The sequence below is a fragment of the Apodemus sylvaticus genome, chromosome 2, assembly GCF_947179515.1.
Source record: "Apodemus sylvaticus chromosome 2, mApoSyl1.1, whole genome shotgun sequence".
In the NCBI taxonomy this organism is placed as follows: domain Eukaryota; kingdom Metazoa; phylum Chordata; class Mammalia; order Rodentia; family Muridae; genus Apodemus; species Apodemus sylvaticus.
In genome coordinates, this window is record NC_067473.1 from 74,223,619 (window position 1) to 74,242,670 (window position 19,052).

At 44.0% G+C, this 19,052-nt stretch overlaps 1 protein-coding gene across 1 annotated transcript in view; it reads right to left on the bottom strand.

Annotated features, from left to right (window-relative positions):
* The window catches only part of Igf2bp3 (insulin like growth factor 2 mRNA binding protein 3), a 122,284-nt gene extending 118,192 nt beyond the window's left edge, over window positions 1-4,092 (bottom strand). Inside the window, exons 1-2 of the mRNA XM_052173691.1 lie at window positions 3,571-4,092; window positions 2,522-2,582 (exon numbers count right to left, since the gene is read on the bottom strand). Coding sequence (XP_052029651.1) covers window positions 2,522-2,582; window positions 3,571-3,745 — 236 coding nt within the window. The 5' untranslated portion in view covers window positions 3,746-4,092. The remainder of the gene's footprint in view (window positions 1-2,521; window positions 2,583-3,570) is intronic.
* Between the last annotated feature and the right edge of the window lie 14,960 nt (window positions 4,093-19,052).

Below are 19,052 nucleotides of genomic sequence, written 5' to 3' on the forward strand. Positions count from 1 at the left end.
TGGAAAGTGACTGTGAAACACAACGGAACTCCATCCCAAAGTGCAGAGCAGTCTATCCTGGCCACCAGTCCATCTGACAGTGCTGGGCAATCAAGTCACTATCAAAGTAATCCACACCTTGCTGTGGTATGGAAGTGAGCATGTCGGTGCCAGGTCACTTCCTGGCCCTCTTCCAGAGCCTGTGAAATGACAGAAGAGCCCAGAGAGGGAAAGTGCGCAGCTTCAGTCAGAACTGAACTGTAATGTAGATGATCGGTAAATTTCCCAGGGAGATAAAGAAGACTTTTTTTTTTCGTTTTTTGGATTTGGTTTTTTTGAGACAGGGTTTCTCTGTCTAGCCCTGGCTGTCCTGGAACTCACTCTGTAGACCAGGCTGGCCTTGAACTCAGAATCCGCCTGCCTCTGCCTCCCGCAGTGCTGGGATTACAGGCTAAAGAAGACTTTATGCAAAATGTTTCAGTAAAGGATTTCAGGCACTTAATTGCTCCCAAGACAGAAAAAAGAAGGTCAGGTTTACTCCACCCTACCTGTGAGGTTCACTTCACTGGGCTAGTAATACCGCATTTAAAATCCTAAGCATTTTGGTAGCAGGGGTGGGACAGGAAAAGCTTCTGTTGTTATTAATAAACTGAAAAAGCTTCCAGTAAACATAAGCCCCACTTGTTACAGTCTCCTAGCTTTCCAAAAGAGGAACCCTGTTCCTGCAATTCGAACAGTAACAAGTAACTTTTCAAACTAAGCAACGCTTTAGGAGTAAGACTAGCAGTTGTTACCAAAGTTCCTAAATTAATTCTCCACACATGGGGAGACAGTAACTCCAAAAATAAAAAGCAGAGGTTACAACAAATAGAGGTCAACACATTAGCTGTAGCTGAAAAACTCATTTAATGTGTTTAAATTTAAAAAGACATTTAATGTTTTAAATTCAGAACAGTTCCTTTGTTAATTATAATCATTTGCCCTGCCCCAGGATTCTGGAGTGGAAGGGGCTGGCATGCTAAGCAATCATCCGACTAATAAGGGACACCACTGCTTCTTGTTTTGTTGCATTGCTTACTTTTAATTCTACAGTTGATTAAAAACCAAGAGCTGGGCATGTGGCTGAGGTGGTAAAGTTCTCACCTGCATAAAGGAGGCCTGGGAATGGTGGGGGAGGGGAGGGGAGGGGAGAGGAGGGTAGGGAAGCCGGATCTACCAGCACTAAGATACACTGGATAAACACGAAACCAACTAGCAAGTGTACATTAAGTTTCGCTTTTCCAAAATGGCTGATTCACAGGCTGGGTCTCTAAATTTCTTAAGGGCAAATGAGTTGTCCCTCAATTGTTCCTATGAAACCAAGTTCAACTTGATACTTTTTATCCACATCTACTTTAGAAGATTAAAAAATAATGATGATGAGAGACTACATTTTACTATATGAAATAACTTGACCCTTATCAAAATGGACCTAAATCAGGTTACACAAATATCTTTCCAATTATCTTAGGGGGAATCAAGCAAGTACTTAAAAAGAAATCTACAAGTATCCAACACCAGTTTATTCCTAAAACCAGGAATGTGAAATGATTCATGCAGAAGAGAGCTTCATTCAAAACAGTCACAGAGCATTCTTCTTGCCCTCTGTCCCCCAGAGCACAGGCTCAGACGCACTTAACCAGACACAGCCCTGGTATGAATTAACTTCAAGCTTATTGCTTGCTCCAGGTTGGGAACAGGGGAAGATTGAAAAGCCAGCCAGAAACCCTAACCCAGCTTGCAGAAACCCAGCAGGGTAACCTCAGTCCTTCCAGTTAAGAATTACAGAGTAGGGGGTTGGGGGGAGCAGTAGGGGAGAAAGGGCCATTTCTCCAAAATGCTTCAGTAGCTAAAATAGCCTACAAATATTTTCTAAAGTGACAGCTACAGATGCTCTCAGAGAAGCGAAATCTCACTGAAGCAGCATAGATTCCTCTAGTCTTCCCCGTCTCTTAGTGATTATTTGTAAGCAAAACACACCCAGGGGCAGGAGCGGGAACAAAGGCACTGTTAAAAAAAAAAAAAAACTTTGGAGTGTTTGAAAGGCCCCAGGACCCCAGCATTCACTGTGTCCCAATGGCTGCTGGCTGGCCAGTGAACCAGGGCAAAGGCGACTGTGCCCCTCCTCTCTTGGAAGAGCCCACCACTGCGGACCAGTTTCTCCACATCTGTCCTGGACCTGCCTTCTAAATCCCGTAGGTTCCCAAAGACTTTTGGCTTTTGAAACTCAGGACTAAACCTGCTCTGCCAAGAACACCTCGTAGCTGTGAGAGCTTCCCTGACAGGCTTTTATAACATCAACAATAACCCAGAAGCTGGGGCCCGCATACAAGCCCTCGTTTAAGACCCAGAATGATTAACGCGCGCGCGCACACACACCTGCCATCAACTTAAACGCAAGCAGAAAAAAAGCAAACTGAACAGCGGCCCCAGCGTCCTAGTTCTCATCGGTGTTCAGAGCTTCCTCCCTAAAAAGCGGCCAGAAAAGGGTAAATCGGCTCACCTCTGACGTTTAGGGACTGAGTGCTCAACTTCCATCGGTTTCCCATGTAGTTCCATTTTACCTGTGAACACACAAGAGGCAAGACGACTGGCTAGATTCAGCGGCTCTCCCCACCTTGAAATCTACAGTCTTTAAGAGAGAAAAAAAAACCAAAAAACAAAAAACACAAAACCACACACACTGCCTGCTTCGGTGACCTCAGCAGGGCCCTAAGATTCCCACCGGACTCAAGGACAAGGGAGGAGCAGGACCAGGCCAGGGTGCAGAACTGACCCTTGGGGTGGGTGTGGCATTTAACTTGCAGAAAGCTGGTGAGGGAGAGCAACAGTCAGGCTCACCACTTGGGTTGCAATTTTCGCCTCCTGGCCCCCTCCAAGGGCCACCCAACACCCCAAGGTCTGCAAGAAGTACACCCCCAACAAACAGCCTGCCACGGGGGCGCGAGGCCTTCTTTTCTGGTCCACGTCCAGGTTGGCCTGGAGCAATGGGCGGTGGGATTAAAGAGCCAGGCTGCCCGGAGAGGACTGGGCGGCCGGTCCACACGCGCTGACCCAGCAAGGCGCCGGCCTCGAGTCCAGCTGCGGACGGTGGAAACCGAAAGGCACGGACAGCTGCTCTCCCCTCGGGCATCCGGGCAGAGCGCACCCAGACACCCGGGCCGCGGCTGCGCGCACGGGCCGGGACTGCGGCGCCGCGCGTGGCAGGGCTGCCGTTCTGGCAACAGCCGGCCGCCGCCGCCCACCTGCCCCTTTCACTCCAACGACCCCGCGAGGTGGACGCGGCGGGGTGGAGCGGGGCCGCCTGGACGCGGCCTCCCTCGGGCGCGAGGCTCAGGCCACTTTCTGTTCTCTTACGGCCGGGGGACGGCGAACAGACAGAGGGCCCGGCGGGCGTCCGCGCTGGGCCCCGAGGCCCGGCCGGCCCGGCCTGCAGCACGCGCCGCGCCCCGCGCCTGACAGCGCGTCCCCCTCCCCACGCCCGCCCCGCGAGCGGGGACCGGATGGCAGCTGCGGAGACGGGGACGCCCCGACCACGCGCGCGGGCCCCACCTGAAAGCGCCTCGATGGCCTTGAGGGCCCAGCCCTCGTCCGGGCAGTCCACGAACGCGTAGCCCGTCTTCACCAGGAAGGGGCCAGCCACCGGGATCTTAGCGTCCTTGAAGACACTTTCCAGGTCCGCCGGGCCGGCGTGGTCGCTGAGGTTCCCGATGTACAATTTGTTCATTGTGAAGAGGGGTTGTTTTAAAAACCCGAGGAAAATGCTAAATTAAAAAGCACCCACGGCGGAGGATGGGGCCGGTGGATTTTGTTCCTCTCCTCTTGCCTTTCAAACCCACACACGGTGACCCAAGCACGGGAGCGGCGGGCGAAAACCAGATCCCAGGGTCCTTTTTCCTCTTCTGGGTATTAAAAAAAGAGAGAAAGAAAAAGCCTAGCGACAGCCCAGCGTCGAGTCTTCCTAACTCTGGGGAGGAGGCGGGATTAGCGAGAGAAAGGAGGAGGCGCGGGGGGAAACTACTTTTTGTCTCTTCCTCCCCAACCCCTTTGGCAGCGGCCAGCGGGCTGTGAAAATATCACACTACGTGGGGCAGGCGCCGCCTCCCCGTAAAAAAACCCCGAGGGGTGACTGGCAGCGGCGAGGGGAGCGGGGCGGGGGCGGCCGCTCCGAGTGTCCGGCTTTTTGAATGAGCCACGTGTTCAAACTACAAATCAACGTCTCACGTGAGGAATCCCAGCGCCTCAATTAGAGTGGGTTTCGGAGGAAAGAGGAGAAAAAAAAAAAAAAAACGAGAGAGGGGGAGGGGAAGCGAGATTGGGCGAGGGACCCGGAGCCGGGAGCGGGTGGAGAACGCCCAGCCGCTGCAGCCGGCGCCAGGCGCGATTGGCACGGCGAGTTTCCGAAGGGTCCGACCGAGCCTCGGGAGGGTCAGACGAACGATCCTTTTTTCTAAAGAGGAGGAAGCGGTTAGGGGTCCTGCCGTTGCAGTTACCGTAGTTTTAACCATTCGATTTTTTTTTTTTTTTTTTTTGAAAAATGGGTCACTTAACAGCGAAATCTGAATGACAGTCCCGAACTCGCACGGTGGCTCAGATGACGGGGGGGAAAGTAGAACCCGGGGTTGGGGGAGCCGAGCGCCGCTCCCCTCGAGGGCCCCGGGGACCGAGCGAGCGGGGCGGCCCGGGCCGGCGTGGGGGAGGGGAGCCGGCGTCCTGGGCGGGTGTCTACGCGACACCTCCTCCGCCTGCGCTCCGGGTGGCTCTCCGCCTCGCCGTTCATTGGCTGCTCGGCTGCGAGAAGACTCTGGATAAATGAGGCCGGGGGTGGGCTGGTCGCGTGGGGGAGGGGCGCGGGGCGGAGGCTGTGGGGCTGGGGGTGGCCGAGTGGGAAAAGTCGGTACTTAAAGGGAAACCCTCGCTTCCTGTGGTTTCTCGAAGGGGGAGGGGGAGGACTGATACTTTTATTTAAATAATTTTTGTTAAAGAACTTGGGACTCTCAGGGAACCCTGTTTAGCGTCAGCCTTAGGTGGCGGCCGCGCTGGGGAACGGTTCCTCGGCTCTTTCTGCCTTCCTTTGACTGTGACAGCCATTCATAATTTTCCCTGTAGGTAACGAGCACAATGGTGGTTGGGGGGTTGGGTCTGGGCCCGGTGGAGCCTTCCTGAGCCTACTAAACGTGCGCTGGAGAACAGGAATGCAGAAAGAAGCCAGTTCCCTTGTCCTTGTGAGCACCTTCAACTGTGGCTTAATGGTTGTGTGCTCTACTCAAAAGCTTCAAAGATAACTTATGGTATATTTTTAACAGGCATTTTAAGGAAAAGAGAAATTCCCGGGTTTTGATGACTGAAATTAAGTTCTACATAGCAGAAAATACAGGCAAAAATCTAATGTTTTGCAACTCTCTCACAAGTTGAAAAATGTGAAGAGAAAATATGTGCTTCATAATACAAACACCTTCAGCAATTGATAATTTGATATGGTGTGCTCTTTCAAAAAAATTTAATAAAGTATCTCTTAAAGATAAAACAAGTAGCAGCTTGTTTTTAAAATGTGAAATTATTGAACGACCTAGAGTATTTGCATTTTGTCTTTTAAAAGGAATTTACTATTTGGTATTAAGTAACCGGAAGGTCTCAGATCATCCATTTTAAATGCAACTATACTAACAGGTTTTTCTTTCCTGCTAAGCAAACCCAACTGTATAAATGTAAACACACTTTAACAGTATTTTCATCTAAGCTTAATTTAGTAAAATGGTCTTTATGAAATTATGACACAGTATTCAGAACTATTGGAAATCTGTGAAGAACAACTTTGGAAGTAAATTTCTAAAGCTGTTAGCTATTTTAAAAAGCTATCCTTTGCCCTCATGCATTTGGAAAGAGAAACAGCTCTCAAGAAAATATGTATTCCTTTAGGCTTCTGTGGCATTCAAAAAAAATATCAGTATAAACTTTACGAAGTTATTTTTGTAGTACTTCATTCATGTGAACCAAGCCTAGTCGAAGAAACGTTTTTGTTCGTAATGTTTGCTTTTCTGTATATCACTTTAAGAGTCTGATCATGTAGCTTATTTTTTTTAATAACTGATCAGCTTGCTACCAAATTGTATTGATCCCCCCTGATTAACCATATTTTGTTTTTTTTTAAATGATACCTAACGAAAACTACTTTTAAAACATGGGATAAATTATTATCTGTTACTGTCAAACAAATCCTAACAGCTGGAATTTAAAGCAAGTGTGTGGCAATGAATATATTCCTGGGCAGCATGTATCCTGTGAATTTAATCTGTATTATTGTAACAAGCTGGATACTTTGTCTAGGACCTTGACACTCCACTAATAAAGTTGAAACATCAAAGAAGTGGACATAGCCACTTCCAATTTTCCAAACATTTGAGAGGTTGTGATTATATACTCCGTGGCAAAATTAAGAACAAAAACAAAAAAACCCTGGGTAATTATTTAGCTTTACGAGCGAAAAATACTTGATTAATTTTCCGGAACATATATGAAGTCAGTGTAACTCTTCAAATTCGTAAACTAATATTTGTATGGATGCCTTAAAGAATTTTCTCACATTATTTGTATAAGGACCAGTACAGATTCTTAAGCAATTGTAGCTCCCTAATTAATATTAATTCCACGGAGGAAGGATTCCCACCCATCTGTTTACACATCCGACAGCTTCAGAAAATGTCTGAGGTTCTGTGTAACGTGAAAGTACGCCTAGAAGGTCCGTTACCGCTGCTGTAGCCACAGGTTGTGGGCAGAGCAGAGGGCGGCCCTAAGGCTCCCCGGCCCGGGCCTGACACCCTCACGCTGGTGGGCGCGCTTCACTCTTCTCGAGAACCGCTCCCCTGAACTCTGTTCAAACCAGAGGCGAGATCCGAGACCTGGGTCTGCTCTCACTCCGGAATCTGTCACTTCTTTCTGTAATAAACATGGTGCCCGGGAACCGAGAAGATGGGGTGGTTTGTTTCCCTTCTCCAGCTCCGCGCAGAGAAGACGAACCGGTCGAAACGCACACAAGGGAAAGTGTTCATGGGCCGCTGGAGCCCTGACCATCCATGCGTGGAAACTGCGTGGAAACTCGCGAGGCGGGCGCACGCTCGAGGATGCTCGGTCCCCACGGAGAAATAACGAAGGCTGATTCTGCTCTGTCGGGGCGGGGCGGCCGCCGATGGCGCGGAAAAACGACTTAGGGCGGGGCTCCGACGCGGACGGGCTGCCCCGCTCGATTCGGACCCTCACCCTGCGCCGGGAGAGGCACCGCCCTCGCCGGAGCCGCTCGCCGATTGGTGGGGACAGCGAGCCTATCATCGACAGTTGCCGCCTCTGGAGTCTTAGCTGGTCTCCACCCATTGGCCCTCGGGCCGCCCCTGTATTTGCATATTTTGTGGCGCGAAAATAACCCTTTGCTCCCTTGTTGGCTGTTCTGTGGGTGAGGGGTGGGCTTCCGCTCGCAGCGCTCTTCCCTTTAACTGTTTGCCCCAAGTCCGGCAGCGCGTGGTACCCTGGACCAGCCTGGAGTCGGGGTTTCGGACGCGCACTGCCCCAACTCAAGTTTTATTTTAGGTCTTCGAATGTATCCGTTTATTTTCCTTTTACCCTTTTTTTTTTTTTTTTGTCATTTCAAAGAAGCACAACCAAGTATGTTCCCAGGTGCCTGAATTTAACTCAACTTCTAGAGAACTCGTTCAACCCCCTCCCACCCCAGCTCCCTTTGTGGTCCGCGGGGTTGTTTTAACCAAAGCCGAACAACTTCTGGGGAGGTGCGGGGGAGTGGGGGAGAGCAAACAAAAAATTCCGGGTAAAATCAGCTATGCTAAGAGCACGTTTTCGTTGAAGCTGCCCTAAATCCGGTGAAGTTGAAACCGACCTTGAAGGATTAACGATTTCTGTAGCTGAAATGTACTAATTTTCCTGACGTTTGGTGGAGACGGTGAGAAAAAATAAATACGAAATTGGTTCGGAAACATACGAAACAAACGAAATAAATAGTAGCCGAGAAGGTAAACAACCACAATGTGTGTTAGGTGCTGGTGGGTTTCTGTTTATAAATACATGTCTATTGTTTTTTTTTTCTTTCTCTCAAAAATATAACGATCAGAACTCTGGTCGTGACAGAAAAGAAGGAAGTATAAAATTGTTTGATTTGTCTTCATTCATAAAAGATTTTACCAATCTTTATCTGGAGAAAAAGAAATAAGCCAGCCAGAAATATGTCACATTTATCCACAGATAATTTTAATTTTTTTAAAGTCTTGGCAAGGAGGAAAAAAAACTCAGTTTAGTTGAAACCCGGTAAAAGATTATTCTTCAGCAAATATTTAAGACTGAGGAAATTGGCTTAAATCAGTAAGTTCAAAGATCTTTCTGTATATTGTTAACTTTCAGATGTAGTAAATGATATCTTCAAGTTCTTTTGAGAAAACTGTCCAGTGTACTGTTTAGATCAAGTCTCTAAAATTGAATGAATGTAACAAATTACCGTGTACCAGTTAGTGAAGCAGTTATTTAAGCAGCTTTTAAAAACAAATTGTAAATAACTAATGAGTTGGTCAAGAACTTAAAACAGGTAATCATGTGTTCAACACATTATTTTCATTCAACTACATCTCACAAATGTGGTTAATAAATGGTGTTTTTTAAGCTTCTATGTAAAATCACTCCCCAGAAAGAGACACAAATGGTTTGAGTTGAACAAACTGATTAAAACTTACAGACTGAATTTATAGTACAACACTAAAATTCTAGGACTTAAATAAGCTGAAACTTAAGAAACTTTAAATGTGAAGGTATTGTTACTTGGAAATTTTAGCTTGGGATTTATTTTTGTAGTTTATAACTGTGCAGTACAAAAATAAAATAAAGAACTTTAAAGAGAAAGTTGCATTTTAAAAATAACTTTCAAAATTAATCTAAACAAGCCAAAACTCCAACGCCTGGTATATTTTGAAATATCTTCTCAAAAACAAAGGTTTATACAAACAGTACTTTTCTTTAATCAGGCTAACAAACTGATTTTTTTTTTTTAAGTTAAGTCAGAAGTTTGAATTTCATCTGTCTGTAGACATTGTGTAGGACTGGTAAGTAGTAGCCAGCAGGGTTGCAACTGTGTCTTGTTTTATACTGCTTGCCATGGAGGAAAACTGTAGAGTGCCAATTCTTCTAGGGATAGGGACCGGGAGAATGCGAGCTTTCATGAAAAGACTCGGTGGGGATTGGCGAGTTCATAGTAATTCCAGACTGACTGAAGAAAACAAAAGAGCTAGGCATTTGTTTGGAAGGGGGGAGGGGCCTGAAGAGGCTGGAGAGAGTTGGGTATTTAATTTTGTTTATGGGTTGCAACTCATTTATTGTGTATCTTCCCTTGCAACAACCGTGCAAGGGCGGGTTGAGAGAGAATGTTCTAACTTAAAGGGGTCAAATGAGACCGGAGGCCAAGCATGAAAAGCCTCGTGCGGAGAAGACTCCAAGCCTCTGCCTCCTCACTAGGAGGATGGGAGAGCCCAGGGCATGCTGGGACGCTCACCTCAGCTCAGCATTTTCCAACTTGTGTAGTTCAAAGACACATCTTGGGCTACTATTCCCACAGTTGGAGTGTTCCATCCCAGAATTCTGTTTCCCAAGCCTTAGGAATTAAAGTTCTCTTGGTAAAACCACATCTGAGGCCAGATGAATTCCTCATGTTGTCAATACATGAAGAGCTCATTTTTAGATGTAATAAAGCAGTTTTTTTTCCTAATTCCTTGCTTGCAAAAATAACGATGGCTCACTACCATGTCCATTTTACTCACTGAAGTTCGTTCCTTCTTGAGTTCAGTTATGTTTTGATGCTGAGCCTCTCCAGTCTGGTGATCCCAGCTTTAAAAGAGAGCCCAACCAAACCACTGTGGGTGCAAAGTTTGAGGATTTGATTTTACTTTAAAATATTTTAGCTGAAGTTCATAAAGAATATGGTACCATTAGATATAGTTGGGGGAAAAAAACTAATCTGAGATCTTTATCAAAACTAACCTAGCATACGTCTAAAATATGTACTTCCCTTTTTAGTATTGTTTACATTAAAATAACTATATTAATTAAATTAACAAGTATATACTATCATAGTTAATATAAAAGTAGCAGTTTTTTGTTTTGCTTTGTTTGTATCAACTAAGATATTGTGATTTTTGTTTTTGTTTTGTTTTGTAGCCCAGGCTAACTTTGAACTGGTAATTCTCCTGCCTCAGCCTTCTGAGTGCTGCTGAGTTTACAGGCATAGCCCAATGAACAGGTAGAGTGTACTATAGACTTCCTAAAGAGAACATTTTGTTTGGATGGAGGTTTAATTTAATATCAATACCAGAACTGTTTTATACAAATTTTGTTTAGTTTTGATTTTTGGAGGTCTAGTGTTATTCATTACCTTTTCTTTCTTTCTTTTTAATATTTTTCCATGGTGAAGTAAACTGTTCCTATCTTTTTTTCCTTTTTCAAAGACTTGAGGCATATCTTTTTCCATAAATTTTGAATACATGAGGACTTCTAAAGATAGTTGTTCGATATAAACGAGAATCAAACATATCACTGTTTGAAATTCCCCACTTAGCTAGAATAACTATATGATTCTTCCCTCATGAACAGTTATATCCTTGTCCAGCTCCTAAAACCTTACTCACAGGAAGGACAGGAACAAAAGAACAGCATCAAAGTCAGTTTAAAATGTCAGAAGGGGAAGGGCTCCTGTCGGCTCTCACAGTTCTCCTGGGGCTTTAAATCCAGAGAGATGTCACAGCTTTCTTTGGTCTTTGTTGGAAGATACTTAGAATTTTGTTCCCTAGATCAGTTTCTTTGCTTTTATAACTCTACATTACCACAATTCAAATCACATCTTTGTTTTTTACTGAAATACATGGCCATGTATTAAAAAGCCAAACAGAAAATTAAAAAACAAGCAAACAAAAAACCAAAATATTAATAAGAAGTCTAGACGTGTTTATCTCAGGCAACCACAGAAATACATTCAAAGTTTATTTTAACCAGAGCCAATATTGTAACTTTTCAATTGAATTGAATTTTGTTTTAAATACCAATAGAACATAAAAAAGCAAGCTGACTTTCTGGTGACAGGTCTATCCAAGCTAAATGCTTATCTCTGTTCCCTGGATAAACAAATCTTTCTGCTGAGGGCAGTTTTGCCTGGGGCTGGACTGTAATCGGGGCTTGCTACTGAGCACTTGGGGAGAAAGCCCTTCACATCTTCCCGCTGAGAAGTCCTTGGTAGAAGTTTGTGAAGGAGTCAGGCAAGCTGGAACTTGAGTTCAGAATCTGAGATTGCAGGTTGAAACAACTGACTAAGCACCGTTTTCAAAGGATTTTTCCCTCAACCATCAGAATTCAGGATGTTTTGAAAGCTGAGGGGGTAAGGCTACCATTGCAGACCTAGGTGGAATTAGTGACTGAATGTATAATAACTAAAATAACGCAGAAATCTTTTCAAGTTTGTAGCTTCCTAGATCTGTCTTTCTTAAACTATATTCCATTAGCATTATATTTGTAAAATATCCAACATTATTAAATCATAAATATAATCAGATGTAAGACCAATAAAAGTAATCCTGAGTACATATTTCAGTAAGTGTTATGTTTATCCATAAATGTGGAGTCATCATAATTCCTTTCTCTTCGCTGTGTGCACATACTTAATCTTCATCTGAACTGTTTAATAAAAGTAAATAGAATTATAGCCAGCACCCTTATGAAAGAAGTGCCAGAAATATTGGTCTACTTTTGTGAAAACGATTTTTGAAATTAATATATAGAGAAAACATTTTTAAGTAAAAATCTAAGTCCTGTAATTTATTTTTGTCTCGATTTGTTAGATTTTGTTAAGGGAGCTGGGAATAAACCTTAATGTTGCTGCCAGGCAGGTCCCTAATACAGTTCCAAGTGCTTAGAAATGAAGAAAGACTTTGCAGCCCAGTGACAGCTCCTCCCTGGATTGCAGTAGCAGCTGCTTTTCCTTGGTTATCAAGTATTCCTGCATTGTTTCAATACAAAGTGGGCGAGAAGCATTCATTGTCGTGAGCATAAGGAACATTTTAACACGGAGCCTTTAAACAGATAAATGACCACTGCTTTTTCAGCAAATTAAAATATTTTTGTTACACTAAGTAAATTTGTTTCTTATTTTCTTTCTTTCTTTTTGTTTTGGTTTGTTTTGGTTTTTGTTTTGTTTTTAAGACAGGATTTCACTGTGTAGCTGGGGCTGTCCTGAAACTGAATCAGTAACAGGCTGACCTTGAACTCAGAGATCAGAGCGCTGGTATTAAAAGTGTATCCCACCATGCATGTTTTCTTAGTATATGACTTTGATTTAGTCTGCGAATAGGGTATGAAGCTGACTCACTGTCCTGGGTGTGGCAATCAACAGAAATAACTGCACTGCAAACAAACAAACAAAAAACAAGGATAACAAGGGGAAAAGATCAAAGTCAGATTTATGGAACTATTACCTCTCAGAAATCCACTAGTCAACTTTTGTGTGATATTTAAAAATATGTAAGAATAAAAATTCAGGTGTGAAGTTAATTATAGGAAGAATCATCTCATAGTTTGCAATTTCAGGTTCTTGTTTTGGTTTGGATTTCCAGTTTATGTTAACTTTACATGTAAAAACAAAAAACATTGCCTTCTTAACCAAGGCTATCTAACTGAAAACTCTTAGAGTTATTATAAAAATCTGTTATGTGTGCATTACTTCTGGTGTATTACCTTCTACAAGCCAGAGTTAATAATACTAACTTATCAACTTACAAAACAGGTTTTGTTGATTTTTTTTTTATTTTAACTGATGTACAAAAACATAAAACTGATGCATATATCTGGGATACTATGTAATATTTCAATACATAACATACTTCATATCTGTTTAAGTCAGATTAAATTTACTTAGTTCCTAAAGCATGTATCATTCTTTATGATGAAAACACCTAAAGTTCTTCCTTCTAGATTTTTGAGGCACACAGTTGTCCCCTATAGTCACACAGCAGAAACACTATCATCAAATGCCTTGTCCTTTTTTGTTTTATAAAAGAATCATTTATAAAACATATGTGAGTACACTGTAGCTGTCTTTAGACACACCAGAAGAGGGAATCCGATCTCATTACAGATAGTTGTGAGCCACCATGTGGTTGCTGGGGTTTGAACTCAGTACCTCTGGAAGAGGACTCAGTGCTCTTACCCACTGAGCCACCTCTCTGGTCCAAATGCCTTATTCTCATGTAACTATAACTCAATACCCAGTGAGCAAGTGATTGTGCTGGCTTCTGTTTTAATATTACAGATAATTTGAGAATTTGGGGTTTTTTTTTTTGAGATTTTTGTTTTATGTATGTATACTTGTTTAGGCATTTGAACATTTTTAAAACAATTTCAAACAAATTGGATTATGTGCTGGCTGCAGAGGCGCACACCTGTAATCCTGGCACTCTGGAGGCAGAGGCAGGCTCAGCTGAGTCCAGTCCAGCCTGGTCTACAGAGTTAGTTCCAGGACTGCAGAACTACATAGAGATACCCTGTCCCGAAAAAAACATTTTTTTAAATAAATTAAAAATGTTCTGCAGTGTAATATGGAATTGAAAATTCCACACTTTAAATCCTGGTATGTATAACAACATACTCTTTTTATAACTTTGTATTCAAAAGTCCAGGCTAGAATAGATAAAAAGTCAAGAAATGAGACTCCTATAAGGGGAAGTGAAGAGTTTAAAGCTCTTATAACAGGAGCAGACACATGAAACTAAGGAGGTCTAAACTGCACGCAGTATAACCTGTAACATTGTCTTTAACAGGAAGAATGAAGTTGTATGTCTTCTGAGTGGGAAAATGTCTACATGTCTGTGCCAAAGGTTCTATTTAAAGAGACTGTTTAGTACCATAAATTACACAGAGCTTATCTCTTCTATGACTTGAGATTGAACCCATTTCATAAGATAATTTCAGGGCAGCAAGGTTACTAAACTGAATGATGTCACCTGACAATGCTAACTCAGACGATGATAATACCGTCCCCTCCCTCACTCCCCCTATGCCCCCATTCCCCCAGTTTTTGTTCTCAGGGAAAGAGACTCAAAGGTAAGATTTGCCCAAACCCAGCATCATTAACTTTTTTTCCCCCTGAGACAGGATTCCTCTGTGTGATCCTGGCTGTCCTGGAACTCACTCTGTAGACCAGGCTGGCCTCCAACTCAGAAAGCCACCACGCCCCGCTCATCATTAACTTTTTAAAGATGCCTTCCTATGTCTTGGCCAGAGGTTCTGGGTGTCATTGTCAGCTACTGTTAGAAACCCAAGGGTGGAGGAGTTCTTGAAGACAGAAATCTTTTTGCAGGGCGGTGGTGGTGCACACCTGTAATCCCAGCACTTGGGAGGCAGAGGCAGGTGGATTTCTGAGTTTGATGCCAGCCTGGTCTACAGAGTGAGTTCTAGGACAGCCAGGGCTAAACAGAGAAAACAAGAAAAAAGAAAAAACAAAAACAAACAACAACAACAACAACAAAAAAAAAAAAAAACAGAAATCATCTGCTTCACCTCGGTAACTTCAGTGTCTGATTTAAGTCCCGCCCAGATCTGAAGGTGTAGCCCAGACAGGGAAGGTGTGCCTAATAGGGAAGCCCTGATGGACCCCACACTCTGCCCACCTTGGAACGCCAGACGGGAAAAGCTAGGGTAGGGTAGGGTCCCGTGCTCTGAACGCATGTCTCTACAACTTGCTTCTGTGCACGGCTGTCTCAGAGTCTGAGAGGCGGGAATGAGCTTTGCAAGCAGCTGCCTGGCACACTCCTGGTGACGAGCAAAGCCCATCCCTACCACATCAGATGGCAAGAAATGGAATGTTAGATTTAGCCCCATTGTGGCCTTGAGTTTTAATTTACTCTTGCTTTCCTCTCCTTGAAATGTTTGGGAGGAGTAGAGGGGATGTGGATTATTATTTATGTGTAGACGTGTGTATGTGTGTCTGTGTCTGTGTGTGCATCAGTATGTGTGTGTGTGTGTGTGTGTGTGTGTGTGGTCAGTGTGCCAGTGTGCCAAAGTGTGTCAAGGGATATGTCAGTGTGTGTCAGTGTGTGTGTGTGTGTGCCAAAGTGTGCCAAGGGGTGTGTCAGTGTGTGTATGTGTGTGTGTGTGTCAGTGTATGTGTGTCTGGGTGTGTCTCTCTGTGTGTGTATATGTGTGGGTGTGCCTGTGGGTGTTTTTCTGTGGACATGTGTCTGTGCCTGTGGGTGTTTGTCTATGGACATGTGTGTGTGTCTGTCTGTGGGGGGTGTGTCTGTGGACATGTGTCTGTGTCTGTCTGTCTGTGGGGGGGTGTCAGTGTGTGTCTGTGGACATGTGTCTGTGGGTGTGTCTGGGTGTCAGTGTGTGTGTCTGTGGACATGTGTCTGTAGGTGTTTATCTGTGGACATGTGTGTGAGTTTGGGTGTGTCTGTGGGTGTGTCTATGGGTGTTTGTGGGTATGTGTGTGTTTGTCAGTGGGTGTGAGTGTGGGGGTGTCTGTGGGTGTGTCCAGAGCATGGTTCAGACTCTTCCCTTTAGTCCCTTCTCCTAGAGACTAGTCGGACGACGCTTGGCAGATACACTGGGAGATGGTGGCGGACACTGGCCATGAGTACTCCTGGCTTCTCACCTGGTCCAGGAACTGAAGTGATCCAGGCTGATGACTCCAGGCCTCGGCTGTGCCTTTGTTGGAAGTGTTCTTCCATAACTTCATTTCCCTGTAAATCATCTGGTCGTCCTCAGCTGTCAGCGCAGGCTGGGTGCCTGTGCTCTGTCTGTGGCTGGCCCCGCTGTGACCCTAGGTGTGTCTTTTTCCCCACCTCCTAGGCCTTTGTTTACAGGCTGTAAAAAGAGTTCAATGATTTATACAGCCCTCCTTCTATCTTTATAACAGCACAAGGACCCTGAGGAGCCTTCAGCAAATATTTGTGGAATTCGTTTTTTTTTTTTTTTTCCAGCAAGGAAACTAAATGGGGGGCGATCAGTGATGCTATTGGCCACTGCACTTTGAGGAGGGTTTATGGACACTGCATGGAGCCTTGCCTGGAAATACTTGTCCCTGTAAAACCTTAAAACATTTACAGGTGGAAACAACGGCCACATCTCTTCTGTAAATCCCAGCACCCAGGACTGTGGACGTCCCCACAGGCAGAGGGCGTTGCCTGCCTGGCCATACAGCAGGGCCATCAAGATATTTCATAGGATGTCCTAAAAAATGCAAGAGAGGAAGGAATTCCTGTGGGCTGACCCTGGGAAGCAGTGCGCAGTGAGGAGAGCAAAGGACGGAAGTGCCCTTCCTGGGGCTGCCTCTCACAGACCACTGTCCAAGACAACAACTTGTCCAAGACCACAGAGATCTATAAGGACGTCTTCACTGTCCAAGAAAAACAACATAGAAGAGTTTCCTTTGAGCCTCCTTTGTATTTCAAAAGTAAATTATTACCATAAAACAATTTATAGAGTGAAGATAAAAGCACTCAATGAATCAAAAATCAAATGATGGTCAGTCATGCAGATGTTTACTACCTACTATGTTTAAAATTGCTTTTCTGCTTCCATTATGTGTTTTTTGTTTTCTTTTGTTTTTCACGACAGGGTTTCTCTGTGTAACCCTGACTGTCCTGGAACTTGCTCTGTAGACCAGGCTGGCCCCAAGAACTCAGAGATCCACCTGCCTCTGCCTGCTAGCACTGGGGTTAAAGGCCTGTGCCACCACGGCATGGGTTTCCATTCAGTTCCTAAAGCCATCTCTACATGTGTATGGTGATTCTGTAGAAAATAAACAATAGATCATTGCAAAAACAAAAAAGCCATAAACAAAACCCTGTAACCTGTTGAAACCAGTTAGAAGATATTCTAGCCAAAACAAAAGTCTCACTACACAATTTACTTAGTTTTTGGTTTTGTTTTGTTATATTTAGACCGTGGGCATTAAACTTAAAACATGACAACGCTCAACACAGGTGCCTCTGTTCTCGTCTTGCTGTTTTCTTAAGTATGATGTAAGAATTGATAAGAAAAACAGATACAGAAAATTTATCTGTGAATTAGTGAGTAGCTCTGTCTTACCCCTACACACACACACACACACACACACACACCCCGGAAACATCCATTTGAGCTGCATTTAAGAGTCAAGACATAGCCGGGCGGTGGTGGCGCACACCTGTGATCCCAGCACTCTGAGAGGCAGAGGCAGGCGGATTTCTGGTTCGAGGCCAGCCTGGTCTATAGAGTGAGTTCCAGGACAGCCAGGGCTACACAGAGAAACCCTGTCTCGAAAATCCCAAATCCAAAAAAAAAAAAAAAAAGAGTCAAGACATTTTACATAGAATAGAATTTCGACGTAGTGAAACCTGTAATCAGTTTCACGAATGGAGATTTTGAGAAGTGCCAACGGAAGGGGGCTGGCCGGGTGCTGTGAGGGCGGAGATCCTGCAGGGGGCCTCGGAACAGGCACGAGTGCAGTCGGAAAGCGCCCAGGGCACGGAACCCAGGGGATTCGTTCTCAAGACGGCAGCGAGCTTGATGGAGCAAAGCAAGCAGCTTAGGAGCCATTTCTTCTTTCTCACTTAAAACTAAACGGGAAAAAAAGCAAATATTGGAATTTATTAAAAATGCTTTAACTGCAGGTTCCACCTATGATGTTTAACATGTTTAGAGGGACTTAAATTTTCAGAGTTCAAGCAGACTGAGAGGAGATTTCGTTAGCACGGATTTTATTATGCAAATTACAACAAACCGGTAAATTAGTAGAAAAGCTTAATTAGTTTATAGTTCCAAATACCAAGAAAAAAGAAGACACTTGGCTCTGCTACCTTGGAGTTATCAGCAACACAAACAGAAAAAGACCTATAAACCTTTTATTCCACTTCGGAAAGTTAAATACTTTGCTATTTATTTTTTGCTAGTTTGTTTTGAGACTGGATCTTGCTATGTAGCCTTTTATGTGTAAATTGTAAGAGAAGAGGTATTATCATCTAAAATTAGAACTAATAATTTAAAAACACAACCACCAAACTTATATTCACTTCTCCTTAATTTTTAGAGCTGTTAATTTTCCAGTGGCTAGACATTTTAAACCTTTCATTCAAAAACCTTTCAAATTCATGACACAGTCAAGGGCAGGCAGACGGTGCACCTGTAAAGCAGGCTCCTTGGACCCTTTGTTCTTTTTATTTTGTAGCACGAAGGACTGTAAAGCCAGTTACAGCATCAGCACTGCACAGCCTATGCTTGTAGCAGTGCTTTGGTGAGCCGTGTCAGAGCCTTGGCTGTGTTCAGGGAACACAGGGAAGTAAACTCCAGGAGAGATTTTTTTTTTTCATCTATGTCCATAACTCCTAATCTCCCGACACTTTAAATGCTGCTTCATACGAAGTATATGCCTAACAAATGTTTGCTGGATGAACGTATGGTGCTATTTAGCAGCCAGCCTGCAGTGTTTAAACTTTTATTAAAAATGGTTGATCATCTAATTGTTGGTGTTCAAGTCTGACAAGTGCGTACTCCCCTGCCCTCTAAAAGGTACTGGTGCCTTTTAAAGTGCTAGCCACATGGTGGCGCACATCTGTAGCCCCAGGTCCTCAGGAGACTGAAAGAGGGGGATCTCCCATGCATTAGAGTTTGAACCAAATAAAAAAACTATAACTGCCATATTTATGTGGGGGAGTATTCTTCCCTTGAATTTCCTTTGAATATCCCACCTTGAAAGGGTGGGATTGGGAATACAGACCAACATTTTTCCAACTCAAAATATACTTATTTCCCACAGTGCCTTTCAAGGCTTGATTCAGACCTAAACTGAAGGGGAAGGCTCAGTGTGGCAGAACTCAGCACACTTGGATGAATGCAAAGCACTTGTTGCATATAATTCAGACTGCATTTCAAGTCTACAGTTCTATCTCTGCTGTCTTCAAAAACATTTATGATGTATAGTTAGTTACTTATTCAACAAATATTTGTGTTCCCAAGTGCAGTAC